At 35.8% G+C, this 21,475-nt stretch overlaps 1 protein-coding gene across 10 annotated transcripts in view; it reads left to right on the top strand.

Annotated features, from left to right (window-relative positions):
* The window catches only part of MSI2 (musashi RNA binding protein 2), a 375,769-nt gene that overhangs the window by 104,057 nt on the left and 250,237 nt on the right, over window positions 1-21,475 (top strand). For all 10 annotated transcript variants that reach the window (XM_072415329.1, XM_072415322.1, XM_072415346.1 and 7 more), the window contains one exon: window positions 1,371-1,463. In XM_072415329.1, the coding sequence (XP_072271430.1) occupies window positions 1,371-1,463 (93 nt within the window). The remainder of the gene's footprint in view (window positions 1-1,370; window positions 1,464-21,475) is intronic.

The raw sequence follows: 21,475 nt of genomic DNA, 5'->3' as shown, positions 1-21,475 counted from the left end.
TATAGTGGTTCTGTTTAAAATAAGAATAGTCTTCATTTGCATGTGAAAATGAAAGCTTTGCATATGCATTGGCTGTCCTGCAATTCTGACCTACCATTGACACCCAAAGAAGGGAACCTGGGTCTTTGTCCCTCCTTCTCCAGATGCTCGATCTTTAAGAAGGAAAAGACAGCTGATATTTTAGTCTCCAATGCCTAGAATGCCACACACAAACAAATCAACCGCCGGGCAGAAATCTCAAAACAAGCTTTCTTATCAACACTTCTTCCCAAGTCATTGCTATTACCTACTGCCTTACAATTTCATCACTTCAGTGTTTGTGCACGTTTCACAGAGTGAAGGCCGGGCAAGTCTTTTTGTACTCAACCAACCGTGCAATAAATTATAAAGTAACAATTAAACGTCACTTAGCCAGCAAAGAAGAATACATTTTCACACAGGAGCTACGTGATCAGACTGTGTTTTCAGGATTTCTTTGGTGGACATGCATTTTAGTACTTAGAGTCCTATTTGCCTTTTCATTTGCAGCTGTGTGTGTTTTTTATTTTTATTTTTTTAACTTGATCATAAATGCCAACAAAATTTGCCTGTGTTCTCAGTCTGTTCAGCCCAGCCAAAACCTTATGGTCCAGTTGACTAATTATCTGATTGTGCCTGCAGAGCATTTTATAATCAAGAGTAGCTGAAATTGATTGAAATATAATAATTGCAATTTAAATTGGCATTTTTCCTATCAACGTATGTTTTTTAGGCTTTATTTTATTTTTTAAACCCACCATTTTAGATAAAAAAAAGACTGTGAAGTTGTATTTTAAAAAACTTTTTTTTTTTTTTTTTTTTTTTTTTAATAATGAAGTAAATCAGTACAACTTGCAGAATCTGATAAATGAAATATGTCCTTGTTGCTGAGTTTGGAAATGCTACAGTTTAGTAGTAGCTTGATTTAAAATGTAAAATACATACTTTACTTTTTTTAAAATATTAGTTGCTTACAGCACATTTAAAAACTATGAGTACTGATATATCATCCTAGTTTCGGGTTCAAGTTTGTGTGGGTTGAATTGGTAGGCTTTTTGGTGTTTAGTTTTGTTTTATTGCTGTTTTTGCTGTCTTTATCAAAGTAATCAATAGTTATTAGTCTGTTGGATTATACTGTTGGGAAACCTTGCGTGAATCAGTCCTATAGGTCCTATTTGTCTTGTGCACAGAAGCAGTAAAGGGGCTAGAGTTTCTTCTGAGCTGTAAATTCCTTTGATGGATGCATCAAATTAATTACCAGGATTAACAGTGCTATCTGAATGTTATTTTTGTCCTACTTTGTAGTTTTATCTAATCTGATTAAAGCATGTCTCTCTTGTCATTCTATGTAGATGGTCACAAGAACAAAGAAAATATTCGTAGGGGGATTATCAGCAAATACAGTAGTAGAAGATGTAAAGCAATACTTCGAACAGTACGGCAAGGTAAGTCCTCGTTATATATTAATGACAGACTTTAATAATTTAAATACATTCGGATTGCATGGTGTGCTAGTAGCATTTGACCTTAATCATTGACATGGATGGGATCATCAAATTTGTTACAGTACCCACCAAAATGACATTGGGAATAGGTAGTACAGTATTGTACACTGCGTATGGAATGAAAATAACTGCTTCCAGTGTATACCTTAGGCATTTCCTCCAAATGTTTTTGGCAAAGGGAACCTCAAGCTGACAATTACCAAAATAATTCTAAATCAGGCATAAAATTCTACCTGAGCCCTTTTGTCAAGCCAGTTAAATTATACAATTTTACTTTTTACACTTTGCTTTTCCTGTTACTAAACACACCCATATACTATTCTCTAGTATGATATACTTTAAGTAGAATTTCCTAGTAGAACACGTCTAATTTCACATGTAGCAGTTTTGTTTGTGCACATTGGCTATGGAACATTCATGTTGCAACGTACATTTGCATGTTGTGAGAGATGCTAGTTGTTCAGAAAGAAGCAGCAGAAAAAACATCTGCCCCACCTCACAGTTCTGCTTACAGCTTGCCACATACAAGCCTAGATTTTAGACCTTTCTTAGATTTGATTTGTTAGATCAGCAATATCTATTTTTACTTATGTAGTGCATGGCCCTTATAGCCAGTCTAGTAAGCTGTTTCATTATTTGTTTGGGTAAATATTGCTGATCTTAAAAAAAAATATTGTAGTCTGCTTTAGGCTTTCAAATTGTTATTTTCTACCATGTTTTAAACCTTTAATTTCATAACAATATTCTGTTGATATTCTATTTTATTATCAGTGAACACTGACTGTATATATTTTACAACTAAGAATACAGTTGGTTTGAAGAAAAAAGAAGAAGCAAAATCTGGGCTTCATATACAAACAGGTTTTTATGTATTCCCACCATACATATAAATTGGTGTTCAGTTCTTGTTCTGGAACTCCACTTCACAAGTGTTGACCTGCAGAATGACTAGTCATTGTGTATTCTTTAATAGCACCCTGAGTTCCAACTTAACTCCCAAACTGTCAATGTTAGCAGAATGGTTAGCCAGCAATTTCTGCATTGGTATTGTAATACTTCAGTTTCCTGCATTGTTATATTCCGGCTGAGCTCTGCATCCTGAATAAAGTATAGCACTTTTCACTAATGAATAGAACGCGACATTGAATTGTGAATATGAAACAAGTACTCCCCTGCAGCACAAAGAAGGGCTTGAAATCTTGTTTATCAGAAATTGTTCAGATTTTGTAGTAGCAATTGTGCTGCATACACATCCTTAAATGTTATGTTTTTCTAAGTGCATGATAAAAAGCCCCCCCCCCCTCCTTTTTTTTAATATGTATTTATGAAACAGTTTTGATAAAACATGAATAAGAAGAGAGAATGCATTGTGTGTATGTATGTTTTTATGCATACGTTCAAATGAATGTGTAGTGCAAGTAAACCTATTACAAACTTGGGCATTGTAAACTGAGCATGTGATGCGGCAGTACATAGTCAGTGGATGCCTTTGGTGAAAACCATTTATTAAAACAAATAAAAACAATAGTACAGATAGTGTACTTATATGCAACTCTTAGCCTGACTGACTAGGTAACTTAAGATACAATGGGTAGGGCCCCTAATTAAGTGTAATAGTGATTGCGTTGCCAAGCCTGGTATGTGAACATACAAATATGAACAAAAACAGAAAAGACAGCTCTTTACAGCAACAGTGAGTTCAATAAAGTCAATGTATTAAGAGTTGGTACGCTAAACAAAGTCCCTTTTGCGAACTGACTGCATAAATCCTGTCTTTTCTTCCTCAGCCTCCACAACACTCCACCAATATTCAAAATTGGGAATATCAGTCTAGCCAAAAGATAAGAAATCAACATTCTTTTTTTTATTTAAATTACCTCTACATTATAAAACTCAGTAATTTCTTTCCCCTCAGAAGGTAAAAACTTTGTTAACCATAGTTAAACAGGTTAGCAATATCAAATAACTCCTCTGGACACTAGCATTACAATTCCTCAACCCCTCCTAAACAGGGATTACCTGAAATCCTGGCACCTAAACTGCTCTAATCTCACCATAATCTATAATCATGATCCTTTATCAATTTAGGCTTTGATGGTGTCCCATGAAGAAGCCAAAATGGCGAAACGCGTCGGGACCAGAGCATCTGTTGATTATTATCATGGTGAATATAATGACGTGTACTAATTGTGGTGTATTTTATCTTGAGTAGTTGAACATTGTTTAGCGCACCAACTCTTAATACATTGACTTTATTGAACTCATTGTTGCTGTAAAGTGCAGTCTTTTCTGTTTTTCTTCAAATAAGTAAATAACATGCCTATTACAGAATAAATGTAAAATCTGAATTCAACTTCAGCTACTTAAATTTCTGGATCTGCTGCTTTTGATATACATTTTCATTTGTGTATGCTGTTTGCCCATGTGTGAGAGGATTACTTTATATTGATATTTTACACTTTTTAATTGAACAGTGGCTTTTTTTAGCATTAACACAACTCAGAAAACCAATAAGTAGGATAGGAAAGATGAAAAATGTAACACAAGATGTAAGTAATAAAAAAACTTGCATTGTTCTCTCACAATATAAATGAAGACAAAATGTAGAATTTCTAAATATGTGAATAGATAAATAAAACTGTATAGAACGGAGGCTCCAAGTCACTGATATCCATGTCGAGAGTACTTTAAAAAAAAGGGAACTACCCCCTTTCCCTCAGCAAATGGGATAGACCCCTATTAAAAAAATGGGTGGTCTTGCTTTTTAGGTACAAGGTCTTTTCTAAGACACCCACAAAAACTGGTAACTTGTCAGTAACTTGGTTGTGGTTAGTACTGTTGCCATGAAATTCTGGGCTTAATTACCAACCATTTCTTCCCAGAATTTGCATGAGTGAGATTTTGAGAAGACGAGAACTGATGTGTTTGGCTTCCCCAAAAAAGAGTCCTATGTTTGTAAAGCTAAGCATGATATACTATAGATGTATAAACTTTAATAAAATGTACAAAACACTTTATAAAACCTACTTTTGTTTTTTTACCTTGGTGACTAAGAAAGGTCCTGTATTTGTCACTAGGAATGACTATGACAGCTAGAGGAAGACTTTTAATAGAAAACATGAGGTAAAGTGAATATCTCTGGTGGCAACAGAAAGGAACAAATCTGTAGGTCATGCAGAGAAGCACATATGGTTTCACTAAGTGTGCTCCGGTGCTTCAGGCAATGTGGATGCAGCTTTAAAGCATTCATTCTTCACCAATTTTCATTTAGAATTTCATATGAGATTCCCTACTATCAAGAGTTCATTAGAACTTTCTATTATTTCATTTTTGTTAAACATGTTTACAAGCCAGAAATAGTAAGGAGGCCAACTTTCTGTAATGCATGTAATTCGTGTAATGCAATTGTCTGAACACTCAAAATTCTGAAATGTCCATATAAGAACATTTTAGTCTTGGTAACAAAAAAAAAATAAAAAATTGAATATACCATCTTAAGGTTGTATAGGAGTTTATTTTCGGGTTTTCAAAGATTACATAAGCAAACGGTGTCAAATGTTTGTCAATACTGGGATTTACAGTTGTTAGGGAGAAAAGGTTCTGCATGGCATCCTGGTTAAATCTGGCTGAATAACTGGGTTGAAACGCCAGGTTGATAAAAGGTCACGCAGTCAGTGCAAGTAAGTGAGGCTGCAATCAGAACAGAGAGCTTAAGTATTCAAGATGAACACTTCAGCCGCTTCCTCTTGTCTCTTGCTCTTGTTGGATTTCACCAGCCTTTAGCACTTCACGATCACAGCTCTATTTTAGGATTTGTTGCAATATGCTAAATAGCAGCTTACCATTGCAGCGTATTTCATCTCTTATTACACACATTCCACCGTTTATATCTGGATCTTGTAACATCTTTCATCCTCACGCATTGCATTAACGTTTACTTTGCATAGAGTATATATATATATATTTCACATGGCTCATTATCCTAAGAACTGTTGTCTTATTGTATTGTAAATAAACCCCATACCCTAATAGCATTTGAAGGAGTTGTATACATCATACTAAAAAAAAGTTTTTAAAATTGACAAAATTTTAGGATAGGACCCTCATGCTAAGTGCTAATACTTACCATACCACAGAATTGGTTATCATTACTTGAACTATCCTCATAATAATTGCATTATTTATAGTTCTAAATGTTTTTTTTTTTTTTTTAACCGTTACCTTGTACCTTTAAAATAACCAAAACACAAAAACACAGACACACAAGTCAGCAGCTTTACACCTAATGTATTTCCATGCAGTTTTGCATTTTACCTGCAGGTATCTTTTAATTCCCTTTTATGCAGGCAGAATGTTTATATCTTGAGCCTTTTTATGTAGAGATTAGTCTTGTTCCTGCTATATATTTAAGCTTAGTCTAGCTCTACTTCAGTCTACTTTTCAGTGCATATATTAATGTTTTCACATATCTAGCGTTTCAAAGTCTATGCTTGTGTGGCAAGGATGTAAAATATTGTTGTAGGGCTTTGTACCTTTTAAACTCAGTACTGTAATAAAGAATTACTCAATACTGTACAATTATTTTATTTCCATGTATGAGACTCCAAGAGACATATACGTTGATTAATCAGCCATATTAGATATGGCTAGCATAGGACTGTTTGCTAGCTTTGGGATTAGGCTAGTTAGGAGCAGTAAGTTTTTCAACTTTCAGGTATGAGTAGCATGGGAGTTGGCCAGGTATCATCATTTAGCTAAATTAGGATCTTTGTGTACAAAGGCACTGGAGTTTCAATAATTTGGTCTAGCAATGTTCTGCTCTTCCAGTGCTTTACCTGGCAAGTGTCATTTTGAACAGATTTAACAGGACTCTGCATTTGACTATGGGCAAAGATTTTATTCTATCTATCTATCTATCTATCTATCTATCTATCTATCTATCTATCTATCTATCTATCTATCTATCAATGGGGAGGGGGGGGGGCTGTTTTTGTTTTTTTTTATTGATTAAGAAGTTATAATGTATGATGTAAGCATTTCAGAAGCATGTTTTGGTTAGTAAAGTAGTTCTTTACATGGCTGGATATATTTGTAATTGTTAAGGAAATAATCATTCTGAAACTTGGTTGCTGCATATTTTCATTATAATCTATAACCAATTCAGCAAGAGATAGAATAGGGATTACACAGCTTGTCTATTGTCAGCCTTGGGCTCAGAGTATGTTGCAGACTTACTATCTGGTGTCTTTGCCAATCCAATGTGGCACTTTGCTTGCTACAAGTCCTCCATCCTGTTTAATTCTGTGTCGTTCTTTCAAATCTTGTAACTGCAGGGCTAAAGATGTTAACAGTAAATGTTTCCACATCTTCTGATAAAACCTGTGTGTAAAGCTTGCGTTTTATGAATTCTTGAAAAAATTTTCACAGATTAAAATATATTCTTGCATATTTATGTATATAGCATGGTTTTTTTTCTAGTGGGCAAACCAATCAAATTAAAAGCAATAAAACTAATTTTTGGTATATGTAAGTACAAATAATCGAATTCCAGTGATCTGTTACCTGATCTGTAATGTTAAACTATTAAAAAAACAAAATAGCAGAATTTTGTTGCTTATCATTTACCTACCGTGGAAGACATAATATTAAAGAATATATACTCGCCTATGTATTTTAGGCTAAGCACTTCCCAATTGAAACACTTGTTCCATATCTGCTTAAAATTGCCTACTAGTTCAAAGACGTGCTATACCCATTACATATAAGAACTGATCCAATCTGGTTTGAGTTGACTCCCAATAATCTCAAAGCACGATAGCAGGAAATATTGACCCATTCACAGGTGTTAGATTTTACTTTCCATGTGCTCTGCTTTATGGCTTCTCTCATGTTCTTGCAGATATATATATATATATTATGAGCTTCTGACTTGTTTTTAAACAGTAGTACAAGTACATGGCCAGCTTTGGAAAATAACTAACTGACTTTATGCAATCATGTATGTACTTGTTATGAGTCACTAGCACGGGAGATAAGTCAAATAGAAAGAGGGCAACCCTAAAATCTGCTTCCTGTTTTCTTGCACCTTTAGGATGTTATCTTTCTTCCAGTCCTTTCACTATAATTCATGAAAAGATGACTTTGGAGGACATTAAAAGGGGTTGAAACACAAACCTACGTGTATGCCTTGCTCTCTTGCCAGCTGGATAGTCAAGGCGTTGCTCTCTTGCTGGTGATTTATATTCCACAGCATTTTGTGTGCTTGCTTGTGTTTTACTGCATGTTCTCACAACAATCACAAGTTCGGAAACAGCTCTAGTGTGTGGGATTATTTTTCATTGATAGACCCCATACTATAGTGATTTCAGGTGTAGTATTTTAGGTGCAGTATCTTAAAAGATAAAAAGTAGTCCCCACATTTTAAGCTTGCAATCACACTTCATATGGTGAACTATGTAATTAGTTTGGAAGACTTGTGCTTAGTCATTGGTTTATCCTAATCGGCTTTGGCTTTTCCCAACAACAAAGTGAGCTTATTTTGCTAAGCTGAAACAACTCTGCTCCCTTTGTTCCTGCCTTTTATTGTCTCATTCCTTTCATTCTGTTTTTCTGCCAAAGTTTTGTTTCATTAGGCCTACAAGTCATTTCCAATCCAGTGGGCTGCTACAATCAGGCCTTTATAACTCAGCTGCCCTGGTTCCCATGTGCCTTCTGGGGCTGTGCCAAACCTTGTTGTCTGACATGACATTTTAACTCTTTCATGCAAAAAAGAAGTTGGCTAATCATAGGACCACTTCCCTGCAGGAATATCAGAAAAACCATATTGTATGGAAACTGATTAATACATGTTAATATTAGTTGTTTTGAAATAAACATCTAGAAGGAAAAACTTTGACCTGCAAAGCATTCACCTTGCACCTAATTGATTCTGCCAAAGTTTTGTATTTTGCAACTAAAAATTTGGTTGAAAAGAATACAATGAATCCCTGTTTCAGTTTGTGCAGGTGCATGCAGTGTTGTGAACAAAGCATAATGCTCATGAGCCATTAAAAATTATGTGATCAGCTATTTGCTACAGTAGTCACCATTAATAAAGCCTTTTAAGCCAATTTTATTTTCAAAAAAGTACTTTGAGTGACAACTGAATTATCAGTGCCTTTTATCAGTCATGGCATAGTCAAAGCAGAATTTAGTGTAAACCCGCAGTCGCCAACCTGTGGTCCACGAGAATATTTTGGTGGTCCACAAGAATATTTTGGTGGTCGGTGGCTCTGGCCGGTGTGCCCCCCAGCAGGGACAGTGAAGGGTGGGCGAGGGGGTGGATTCTTGCATCATGACATCACTATAGATAAAGTTTATTCCCCTTTGAGTGACTCCCGGCTCCCAGTGCATGCGCAGTCTGGGGACCATGAAGTTAGTGGTCTGTGACATCCAAAAGATTGGGGACCACTGGTGTAAACTATATATTACACATACTTTCCTCTATATATTTGCGTTATATTTTCTTCATAGGTTGGTAATAGATCAAGCTAGGAACATTTTTGTCTTTCAGCACCAAAAAAAAAAAAAAAAAAAAGGGAAGGTCATAGTTACCCTTACAATATGTCCATAATCCTGCATATATTCTGTTGAAAGTGCTGGATGTTTAGGTTTACTTGCTGACTCCTCCTTCACAGCACCCTCTCTACTTACACATCTCTTACTTACTGTGCATCCTCCTGATTATCTGGGACAATTTTGCAATACCCAGGATACTTTCTTCTATCAAACCTACTCACTTGCTCTTTGAAAATCTGGCCTTAATCCCAGGGGTGTACAGGTATTTATCTACCAATGTGACCTCAGACTCCAAAATAATCGCTTCCACAGGTGTCCACTCACTTTCATCAAACCACTTGCATCAAAGGAGTTCTTTTGGGTACTAAAATCACAATTTTCAGTTCTGCTTGAATCTGTTAATTTGGAGATAATTTTCTCCCATGCTTTACACTCAAGATTTTCTGCTTTACATACTGCTGCAGTGGAGGAAAGCCCATATTATAGGACAATAGGAAGATTACCTTGGAGGTTTATGTTCAAAATAGAATGAAATGACATATACACACGTATATTTCTCTTATTGAACTGGGCTTTTTTTATGCCACATACGTGTTGTTGATAATGCTCTGATGCAGTTGGCACCCTCGTTGGCACCTTCTTGGCAAGGGTTTTTTCATTTTACAAGAATATGTTTCTCTGATATCTAACTCCACTGCAGATGACCCTTTTGTCCATGTTACCAGGGCACCTTTACCCAGCATGAGCCAGTACTTTGCTATGTGGAAGTGAGCCACAGAAAATGGGTCAATGACCCATACTTTAAGAAACACTGCTTTACATCCTTATATATTGCAGAGTTCTGCATTCTTTAGATTTAGGTAATGTCCTATGATAGTATTGTGCCCCCTTTGGAAAACACTGTAGGCTTTTTTTTTTTTTTTTTAAATACTTACCTACACACAGGCCAGCCTTCCTCTCGCAGCACCTGCGGACATCTGGCACAGTTCCAGGGAGCAGGCAGCAGGGACGTCTAAGTATGTATTTAGTTTAGCAAGCAAGCTAACGGCTGTTTCTGCAGAACAGCGCCATGAAAACATTAGTGGCCAAACAGTTACTGCAGTCCCTGTATTGAAAATGCAATCTGAAGTTCATGCCGGGAAACTGAAGGGACCGCATTATCGATGGCCTGAGTTTCGATTGTCAACCTGTATGTATGTGAATTTCCTTCAATGGAGATAACTGACACCAAATATAGAACACTTGCATATATAGGTGTGCACTTATTTTATACACAACGGTGTATTTCAAATAGTTATGACTATAAATTAATGAATAATAAATGTGTACATTTTGTGTGTCATTTGTTTAAGTATATTGCCAATATTTATAATGTTGTTTTTTTTGTTTTGCAAACACCTGTAACTTGTGTGTAATATGCTATCAGATTTCTTTTTTCAAATTGTGCTTGATTGTACTGTATACTTTTGTTATTACTATGCATATTTTCATGTGTCTTTGAATTTATAAAGAGATTACCAGTGTAATATAGTTGCTACTATTATTATTGGAGTTTTATAGTCCCCTAATTGTCATGCTTAGCCTCCAGCTTCAGTGATTAATTTTCAGATCAGGGAATCTAAGTGGTTAAGACAAGGAAAAACAACCATTTAAATGGAAACTTCCAAAAGACATTTACAGTGATTGTGTTGTACTGATAATATCACTTTCTGTTACTTTTACACAATGAATAGTCTGGTCTTTGGAAAGTCCTGCTTCCTCTGATATTGGCATACAGGGGAGAACTGTTCCTGCTGCTCAAAGCTAAGCGTTAGAAAGTCTGTTCTATATTTTCTATGAGGCATGGGGTATGGGAGGATAAAGGGGAGAGGCAGCTATAACAGTGCACCTTTTAGATACTTTTCTAAGATAGTGATCACTAGGAAAATCTTGCCTAAGCATCTTCCTCTGGGATTACTGAACTGAAAGAAGTCTGCTGGGGTGGCGGAGTGTTGACAGATATGTAATCATTTTCAGATCTGCCCATAATTGGCTAGAGAGAGCTGAACTTGCATCATATCTCTGGCTAACTTTTCTAAAAGTGTTGCATTTAGGATACTTTTATCTATTGTAACAGATATGTGCCTTTTTATATATCTCCCAAGAAGTATCTGTTGGTTTAATTTCATGAAGCTGGACAACTATCAATTAGCAATAGTTAAGATGGGGCAAAAAAAATTTTGACCGCTAAAATAAGCCTCATGATATGCAAGTCTATCTTTTTTTGTGATTTCAGCTAAAATTGTATCTTTTTAAAGGCCATGAATGACTGATATGTTTAAGTAGGACAACCAATATTCAATGTTTGTGTTCAGTCTTTTGGTACAGCTCTTTTGTGCATCACAGGTCAGATGCCTAAGTATTGACATCCAAAACCATGTATCTGGCAATGTCAGTCTCGCTTCTATAGTGATGTTAAAGTGAAATACAGTTTGATGCAGTAGATTTGCCACACTGTTGCAATTTCCAAGAGCAGAAACCTTTAATAAAAATAATTGCCAAAAAATGTATGAAGCCAGCGCTAATAGGAAATGTGCCACAGATCTTCCTGATTACGAGAAGATTTTTTTTCTTTGCTGTTCAGGTGGGAAAAAGTACGCTAAATAAGCAAAGAATAAAGCTTCTGGGTACCCTTTACTGATAGCAACAAAAGCTTTTTTTATTCACATGCACAGGTCTCTTGAACAGGATTTGGAGCCATGATCCCAGCTCTAAATACTGGGAAATAAAGGAGAAATGGCACAAATAGCTTCACTTTGTGATAGAGATAGGTTGAATAACTTTTATAATAGAAGTAGTGAGACAGGTTTTTTATAGTATGTTATGCAAGGCCATAATTCCTCTTTAGGAGTGGTGATGTTACTTTCTGATTTAAAGACCCTTTTTCTATTACTTCTATGGTTGCGTGTGCTGTGTTAGAGAACATATGCTGTAATGGCAACAAATTATCTTTGTAAGAAACTAAAAGGGTGAAAAGGTTGTCGTCTTTAAGTAATGCAGATCACGCATTATACACCCCGAAGGTTTTGTCCCCTTGGGGCCCCCGGTTTCAGTTTATGATGATAGAACTGGTTCATTGGAGTCATTTAGCATGTGAAAGGAGGCCTTTTCCCACTGAGGGTTCATTTCATCGGCATTTGGAAAGAGAGCATGGAATAGAGTCTGACGGGCTGGTGCCAGTAGGTGCAAGGAGTCATGGTGTTGTGTGACTGAAAGCACAGTTCATCTAGCTTTGGCACAGCGCTGCAGCTGAATTGTTTCATCTCCACACACATTGATATGTAGATTTCTCTTTTTCAACCAGCGCTTGCTTGTGTGAGCGGAGAATTAGAAAGATAGGATAAAATTTCACTGTACACTATTTCAACTGATGTGTTAACCCATTACATTGCTTTCATTCTTCGCACAACACAAGTGCAATTACAATTGGGATTCTGTGCAGGCTAAATTGGGCAATATTAAAGGATTTATTCAGGGCAACAGTTGAAAGAGCGCTCCACACATGTAAGCTTCCCTTACTGATTTGAACAAAAAAGATACACAGGTATTTTTAATTTGTGACAATCATTTTACATTATTATGCAGCAATGATCTCTTAATAACAATTAGGCTTGCCAGATCCAATTAAAATGCCACTGTTGTAAACATTTTAGTATATTCTTGAAACTGTATGTGGCTAAGACATGTACTGCTAAAAGTAAATGTTTGAGTTCCTTTTTTTTATTATTAATATATATTTTTTGCATTTGCAAAAAGCCCAAGAAAACCAAGGAAAGTGATTGGAATAGGGACAAAAAATTTAACATTGCGTATGTGAACTGTGCACTTAGAATGACCCTCTTTTATACACATGGTTTGAATCCAACAAAAAACACCTGGTAGTGTTAAATTGTGGCCCAAACCCTGCCATCGTCAGTTTTAGATTGGTGTGCATGCAGAGCAGAATAGAAACAGGCACATGCAAATAATAAAAAAGGTTATATTTTTTTTTTACTGATTGTTATCATTACATCCAGTTTTAAGAATACACTATATTTTATGCTGGTGGTTAAGAAGTAGTGGCATTAGTTTAACTATGGACAAAATAGAACCACACTTCTGTTGAAAACTAACGTTGCCAATTGGTTACAAATGGTTTTCTCTGTAAACCCTTCTTTACCAAACCTTCGCTGATGGTGAATCTATCACTGTCATTTAAAATACCTGTAACACAAAAGTTCACCTGCAGTGAATGTTTTAGGTGATTGCCAAGTTCACTGCTTTTAAAATATATGCAAAGTGTTACAGTTATAGGAATCTACTTTGATGTCAAGTCAATAAAAAGTGCGCTGGTAAGATATGTAGTCAATTGAGTTTCAAGTGGTTATACACTTTATTTGCCAATTAGATAATGTAATATTCATAACTGTGTTCTTTAAGATAATATATTGTTCTGTCATTAAAAGGTTGTCATTATTGACTTTTTTTTCTGATATTGTGCCAGATTCCCCCCTCAATTTAGCACGTTATACTGTTCAGTTGAACAGCCAGTGAGATCAAGTTTGTTTGGCATCAAGTTTTAAGTAGAATACAAAAATGTCGCCAAACCTATTGGGTGGGTGGTGGTATTTTATCGTCTTCTTGTAACTTTTTCATTTAGTACTCTTTATATTCCTTACCTAATCATTTATTAATTTTTTAATATTTCTGCAGTGTGTCTTTTTTTCAGCTTGCATTTATTTTTGTAAGCATCAAATGGAGAGTTGTATGTAGGCATCCACTGCCAGTCCCCTCTTAAAATGCCAGCTGCCTGTTTCTAACTGTAATACTTTAAATTACTGACCCTGAAGAAGTATGCAGTCGGTAAAGTCAAAGTGAACACATACGCTGAACTTCTAAACCAGTGCAGTGATATTTAAACAAATATTGAAGGCACATTATCTGCATAACAACCAGTGAACCCGAATAGGGTTTTTGTAATGGTATCCTATGTATTTCTTCTCAGTTCAAGTTCCTCTAAAGATGACCTTGCATACAAGGTTCACCTCCATGCAACCCCCTAGGACGCAAGCAAAAAAAAAAAAAAAAAACTCTGAATAAAATTTTAAACTTAAAAATGTCAAAAATGATAACCTAAAAAAGTATTCACTTTGGTCCTGGTTTGCAGGAGGTATTTATTAATAATAGTATTATTATTATTATTATTATTAATAATATGATTATTGTCTTTTTTTTACCATAGATTTTGTTTGACAGCATGAGGTTAAAAGGGAAACTGACCTTACATGAGGGATCTTCACAGTTTTGGGTGGATTTCAAGTAACAACATAAATCCACCTAGATTAAAACCTGTGAAATTAGTAAAGACCTTATACAGGTATTCCCCGAGTTACTTAGGAGATAGGGACTGTAGCTTTTTTCCTAAATTTAATTTGTATGTAAGTCCAAACAGGTACATTATTTTAATAAATGCAATTAGGACAGATGTTTGTCTCAACATATTATTAGGCAGCATGGTGTTAGTTACTGTATAAAATTCTCACTGTTAATCACAAACAAAGCAAAAAAAAAAAAAACAAAAAACTTTATGGAGCCTAGACATTCATTAACTTCTAGAGCAAGCTGTGCTTTGATATGTAAAAAGAAACAACTGCAGAGCTTGTCTTGGTCATTAAGGAGTTACAAGATGATACAGATCAGCGTCATTAGGATCAGCGACAACTTGGCTGTGTTTAGCAAACGATTTCTTGTGCCCCCTTCCCCCCCATTAAGTCTCCATGCTGTACACAAGCGAGCAGGGAAGCCCATTTCATATCTAGGAGTTGCCTGTATGTCGCATGTTCCTAACTTAGGGACTACCTGTACCTACCTTTTTTTTTTTTTTTTAATTTATGTACACAACCTCATTTGATGTAACATCTTCAATGGATAAACCCACAAGGAATCCCATGTTGTCTTCCTATGTTTAACTATTCTGCATCTTTATCTTAGTCCTTTTTTGCTAGCTTTACTTCTTACTATATGTCAGACTATGGATACTCTTCCTCTGACGCATCCCAATCGTTTCAGGTTTAAAATAAAAAAAAGCTATAGGGACCTTTAGTTTGGCACATTTAACATCCTTTGCGTAGTTGAAACAAACGTAATTTATCAACAATAAAAAATGACTGTATTGGTATTGTTCCAGCAATGCATAATAAAACAGAATATATATTTTCTCAAACATAATCAAAACACCTTGCATCCATCCCTTCTTCGTAAATGACACTACGTAAATGCTAGTGTAGACCCTAATCCTATCCCACCTTAATTGTTGGATTGTTGTAACATCTTCCTTTGTGACCTAATAGATACTGGACCAGCACCCCTATAATTCATATTAAATTTCTGATTCTCACCTCTTCCCTCACTGACTACTGCCCCTTTTCTATTTACCCAGAAGATACAGTCGAAACATAACGCCATCTGTTCTCTGCCAGAATCCCCTCCTTACATTCTCCTATACTGAGAGTGTCTCTCCTCCTCTGGAATCCCCTTCTAAAACTAAGTATTCCCTCTCCAACAGCACCATTTAAAGTTACCTTTTCCACCAAGCATGAACAAGCTCTGCTTCATTCAGAAACTGACTCAAGAGGAATGCATTGCCTCCAAATTTACAGATTGTAGACTTGTTGCCTTACCTTGTGTTTCCTCTCACTTTAAGTTGTAGGCTTGTGTGGTTTGTTGTAATTGCTGAATGTTTTGCATACTGTGACATCTATGTTTACCACCTCTGTACTATGCCATCATCTTACTTTGCACAGTGGCATGAGCAATGATGCTTCATAAATCAGTAATAAGGATCCACACCATGCACATCTCAGGAGCCTGACAATTGCTCACTGCAAAGTTCTGATTTGTGAAGAAGTGGGAGTTGATTGGTCTTTTCAGGTTGTCACTGTGGTACCTTTAGCAGTGGTCTTTTAGGAATTTGTGAACATTTATAAAGAATTTCATTATTATTTATGGTATTCTGTGCTTGTATGTACTGTTTACCAAATGCCAGAAAAAAACATTAGGCTTTAACCTTAGATTTACCCTGTGTTAATTGAAGTCTTTTATGATATTTGCTGCAGAGTTGCTCTGTCCTGGGCATCAGTCTTTGCTTCTAAAATCATCTGACATTCTTTTATGTAGCCCTATATCATGTGAAGTTCCAGACCTGATGTACAGGGAGGCAGGCGATCAGGGTACATTTTTGCATATTCATTTCTGTTTTTAGACACCTTTTAGTAGTATAATGCAGTGCTACTTGACTCTCATATAAAGTAATCAGTGCAGGGACATTCTGTCTGTCATATATTCCAACAAGTAACATTCCAAGTCAAATTATTTCTGCATGGAAGTCATATTCATTCATACACACATTAATATGAAAATACATGTCTTGAATTTTATGAATATCTTTGTTGGAACTTTTAATTACATTTACATTTCCTCAATGATCACATCACTGGTGGAATTATTTCTAGCTGCTTATTTTGTGGCGTGTGTACATTCTGAAAACATGAAAAGTCATTTGAAAGGTTCTCTGAAGATTACAAAGTGCAGAAACCTGCCACATTAGCTACACAAAATTATTGGACAAGGTGATGTCTTATATCCTCAGTCGCTAATCAGATATTTAAATTACATTGTCAATCATGCCAAAAAATTAATTTGACAGTTTTTTTTCCAAATATGTTTTGAATCTGTGAATATTTTAAAATGAATTCTATTCATTCGTTTCACGACATAGAAAGTATAAGGCGATTACATTGTTGTGGGTTTGTTTCGCATGTATCAAACAGGATAAAAATGTCAGCAATTGATTATGCAATTTTAAAATCAATTAGAGAATGTTTTCCTTTTCAGCTCATAAAGATGTGTGGTTATTAGTTTTCATTTTGTGATTTATTTACATAAAAATAATAAAAGTTGCTGATAACAAGACAAGTATTCTTTTAGTAAGAATATTACCCGTCTGTATATAACACAAATAATGTTTAACTTGAGCAGTGCAGTCATTTTTTGGTGACCGATGTTAATAAATAGCAGTCGGGAGTATGGTCTGTCTTTGGTGATGGTCATCCATGGGGAGTCAAAAACTTACAAAAATACATAAAAAAGTCATAATACTTTTTATAATATATTTTTTTTAGGATTAAACTTTGTGATACGATTGTGGTACATATTAGAATTTTGTTTATAATCCAGCAAGTTGTTTATTCTCCTACATTTGGAGATTACCACTATTATAAAAAGTTTATAGTACTTTTGGTATACCCAGGACACCCTCTCTTTATTAGAGATTAGGACCAAGGGAAGTGTTAATAGTAAAAATTCACAAAAATTCAAAAGTAAACAGCCTAGGTTGATGATGATAGGTACAGCACAGCAGTAGCATTGTCACCTTAGGACAGCAAGTTTATTATAGTCAGAAATTATTAACAGAAATTATTTAAAAGTAACAGTATTTAAAAGCTGCAATATTTTGTGTTTAGTTTTGGCTACACTTTAAATGTAAAAAATCACTGTATTATTTATTTTGATTTAAGTTGTACATGATATGGAGTACAGAGGATGGAGTGATATTTAGTAGTTACAAGTCAGCTCGAGTATGTTACCTTTAGTTTGTTGTTTTGTATATTGGATTGTAGGGTCAATGCTGTCTTAAGATTCATTCTGATTAATTTTATATACAACTTGACAATTGAAAATCCGGCCTTCAATAATCCGTATCCTTTAGTTTCCCGGCATTAATTCTGCTCCCTGGAACTGTGCCAGATGTCTGCGGGGGCTGTGAGAGGAAGACTGGTCTGCGTGTGGAGGTAAGTATAAAAAAAATCCAGAAGTTTTAAAAAATCTGACTCTCCTCGATTTCAACCTGTATATTATTGAAAATCGGTCGACTCTGATTAAATAATGAACCCTGTCTAATCGGCCTAGGAGGCTCCCACACCAATGAACAGCTTGGTAACAAAACAGAAATTGTGGGACAGTAAGGTGGCCTCCCTACAGTGTATAAAATTGCCATAACATTTAAGATACAGACAACATCACTTTAGCCTGGCACCTGTGTACTAAATATGTCTAAACATTGACAATAAATGTTCTTACATATATATGGTAAAAATATATATATGAAAAATATGGTAAAAATCAATACTCCAGTGCAAACACATAGAAAATGTCCTTATTTTCAAGTGAATGACAACTAAAAATGTTTGGATATCTAATAGCTCTTAGGTTATGATGGACATGAAAACAAATATTGCGGGTGTTCCCGCCCATAACAGACAGCAGTAAAAACTTCACAGAGTGTCCTTACTATTATCATCCTTTACTTTTAGTAGTACTTATCTAAAAGTGCAAGAAAGCAGTAGAGTGCTGCTTCCCAAATATTGTTGTGATTTGTTTTACATCATACAGTGTGACAGGACAGGCTTATTTTTGATTTGGTTCAATATTAATGTGCTTGGTGAATATGACATTCCCAGCCTTATAAATAATTGGTACAATAACATCCTTTCCCACTGTAGAACGGATGTAGGAAAAAAGTATTTGACCATGTGGTTTTCTGTTTTTGTGTTTATTGCGTGTATTTGTAACCTTCGTATTTCAGGCCCTAACCTAGCTCATTTTGTTGAGAAGCAAGGAGTTTTTTGTGTTTTGGATATTATCTGTGGCATATTCCCTTATTTCCATTCCTTTGTACGCAAGGACAAGGTCAAAGTGGCTCAGGGTAATTTTTGGCTAATCTGTCAAAAGCCAGGATTGCAGACGCTGCAGAAGGTGTCCAGAGTGAAATGTTGGAATGCCTTGTCTGTGCACCACTGGCTCAGCCAAAAGAACAATTATGCTGCATATCTGCTCTGTGTGACAATAATCAGCTTGCAAATGGTATACTTTGCTGTCCAGGCAGTTTTATATGTTTATTTATGTTTTATTCTTTCAGAATTATTAAGGTATTGCATAATATATATTATTGGCTTGTGGTAATTTTTAGATCCCGAAAATGTAAGCAGATGTTTACTTGAAAATAATTGTTAAAAAAAGTACCATTGTATTGTCCTTAGTGTAAACTCCAAGACAAATGAATTTATCATTGTGTATCCATCTAATAGCCCCTATAACTCTTGTTCAAAGCTGGGGGATCAGATTCCTCCTCTGTGATACTTACTCAGCAGTTGTACTCAGTTAGCAATGCACAGGTTATATCCAAGGGTCACTTCTCTTTATTGTCTTTCTCTCTTCCCTGCTGAATAATAACAAACAGGGGGAGGGGGAATAAAAAGGGCAGAGGAGCATTTAATTTCTCCAGCAGCAGGTGCTTGTCTTCCATCTCAGGATGGTTGCCAACATCTGGTGCAATTGCCTCAGAAAACGCAGTAACAAGACGGCCCGCAGTTCAAACGGCGAGCGCGCATCGCCTCTTTAATGATAACAAGCTGTTGGCTTTCCTTCGGAGATGAATTCCACTCACAGATGTTTGTCTACTTTTGGCAATCTTATCACTGTAGCTTTGGTGATTATGCTCAACTGGAGACTATTACTGTAAAAGAAGTTTGAACTGCTTCCATTTTCTCATCCTTTTCTTTCCCCTCCTCTCTCTAACCTGCTTCCAAGATATAATTTATATCAACAGCTATAATGTTGGTGCTACTATTTAGAGGCTGTTTTATTTCTCTATGACCATGAAATACTCGTTACAGCAATAATCACATTCAGTCCTAGCAAATGCGTGTGTTGGCGGCAGCAACATCATCATGCAGTCACGTCTGTCTTCTACTGGGCTGTGCAGAAATAGAATTGCTTTTACATTCAGTATTTGTACAATGCTGGAATATTAGAGGTCAATAAAGTATGCCTTCAAAGAGCTATAATTTTTAGTGCTTACATTATACATAGTAATCGGTTTTCCATAAGTTGTTTCAGAGCCTATTTATAACTCTGGAAACAGCAAAGCGTCTGTGTTATGAGTAACTGACTCTGCTTGGGTGATGAAGAGGGTTCATACTTCTACTGTCATAACCAATAATGTACGAGCAGAAGACAAACTGATAGGATTGAAAGATTTACTGTGATGTGGCTCGGTAAAAATGCTATTAGGCCTTTTGGCTCTTCTGACAACTTTATCATTTAATAGTGAAGGGTTGCTTGCTTTCCAGCCTTCATTCTTGTTTTCAAATACTGTAGGGTGCTGCATCGTCAACCACCATCACGTAGTGCCCCTCTCTGTTCTGCTAACTGGTGGGTGGCAATTTGCTTTGTTCAGGCAGGTGACAAATCACATGTCTGCTGCTCCATTGTTGTTCAGCTGAGTTATGTTGGGCCACCTAAGAACCTGAAAAATGTTGATAGTTGACATACAAAAGCTGTTGTTCTTTACGCATTTATTTTTGGAGGTGATGACTCAGTATTGAATAAAGGTGATTGTCAGCATGGTTTGTGTCTTGAAGCAGTGATCTGTCTGGTAGTAAGTGTATTTAATCTTGGTGCCTTTAGTGGGCTTAGTATAAGATTTTGCCATGTTTTTAGGATTTGACTAAAATATACTAATTTGTTTAACTGCTAGTGAGTATTTCCTGATTATGCTGATGTAACTTGAAGCCTTTTTGCATTTATTAACCTTGTAATAGCTATTGTGCCTGTCCTGTATGTTTGTTTGTCTTGGAAACAATTTTTTAAATTATATATTTTCACATAAAAGTATAGGGTAAAACTGCAGAACAAAACATTAGGATCTGAACTGTACTGTTCACACAAAATCGGGTATGCATATCACCAATTTACCGAACTATACTAATATATGCATTACCATATTTATTTACAGAAATACCTGAAATAAATACCTAAAATGTTTCAAATACCTCCGTGCTTTAGATGCCATTTTTCCATACAATAAGAGGAACCAATCTTAACACATTATCCTGCTGTCATAGGGTCTCTGAACTGCCACCTAAAGTTGTTTGCCACGGATAAACTGTTCATCCATCATTATATTGGAAAGCTATGATGCAAGTTTTAGTTTACATCTGCTTCAGTGTATGTAGAGGTACGGAGAGGATGTGTGTGTGTATATATATATATATATATATATATATATATATATAGTACACCTATATAACCCTGGTGTGATACCAGGTTTTGTATCAGTTGGGGTGTGGGGTCTCAGGATGGTGATTTTTTTTTATCTTTATTTACTTTGCATACAATGAAAAAAATAGCAGGGATGATTAACCACCTAGCCGTTATGCCCGTACGAAGGTCGGGCAAAAAAAAATGGCTAGGATGGTTAACCCCGTAATTTTGTCACATCCTTACCTCCATGGTCCCGCTGTGCACATCCAGCGTCG

Source organism: Pyxicephalus adspersus, chromosome 1 (genome assembly GCF_032062135.1).
Source record: "Pyxicephalus adspersus chromosome 1, UCB_Pads_2.0, whole genome shotgun sequence".
In the NCBI taxonomy this organism is placed as follows: domain Eukaryota; kingdom Metazoa; phylum Chordata; class Amphibia; order Anura; family Pyxicephalidae; genus Pyxicephalus; species Pyxicephalus adspersus.
This window is presented reverse-complemented; position numbering and strand designations above follow the sequence as displayed.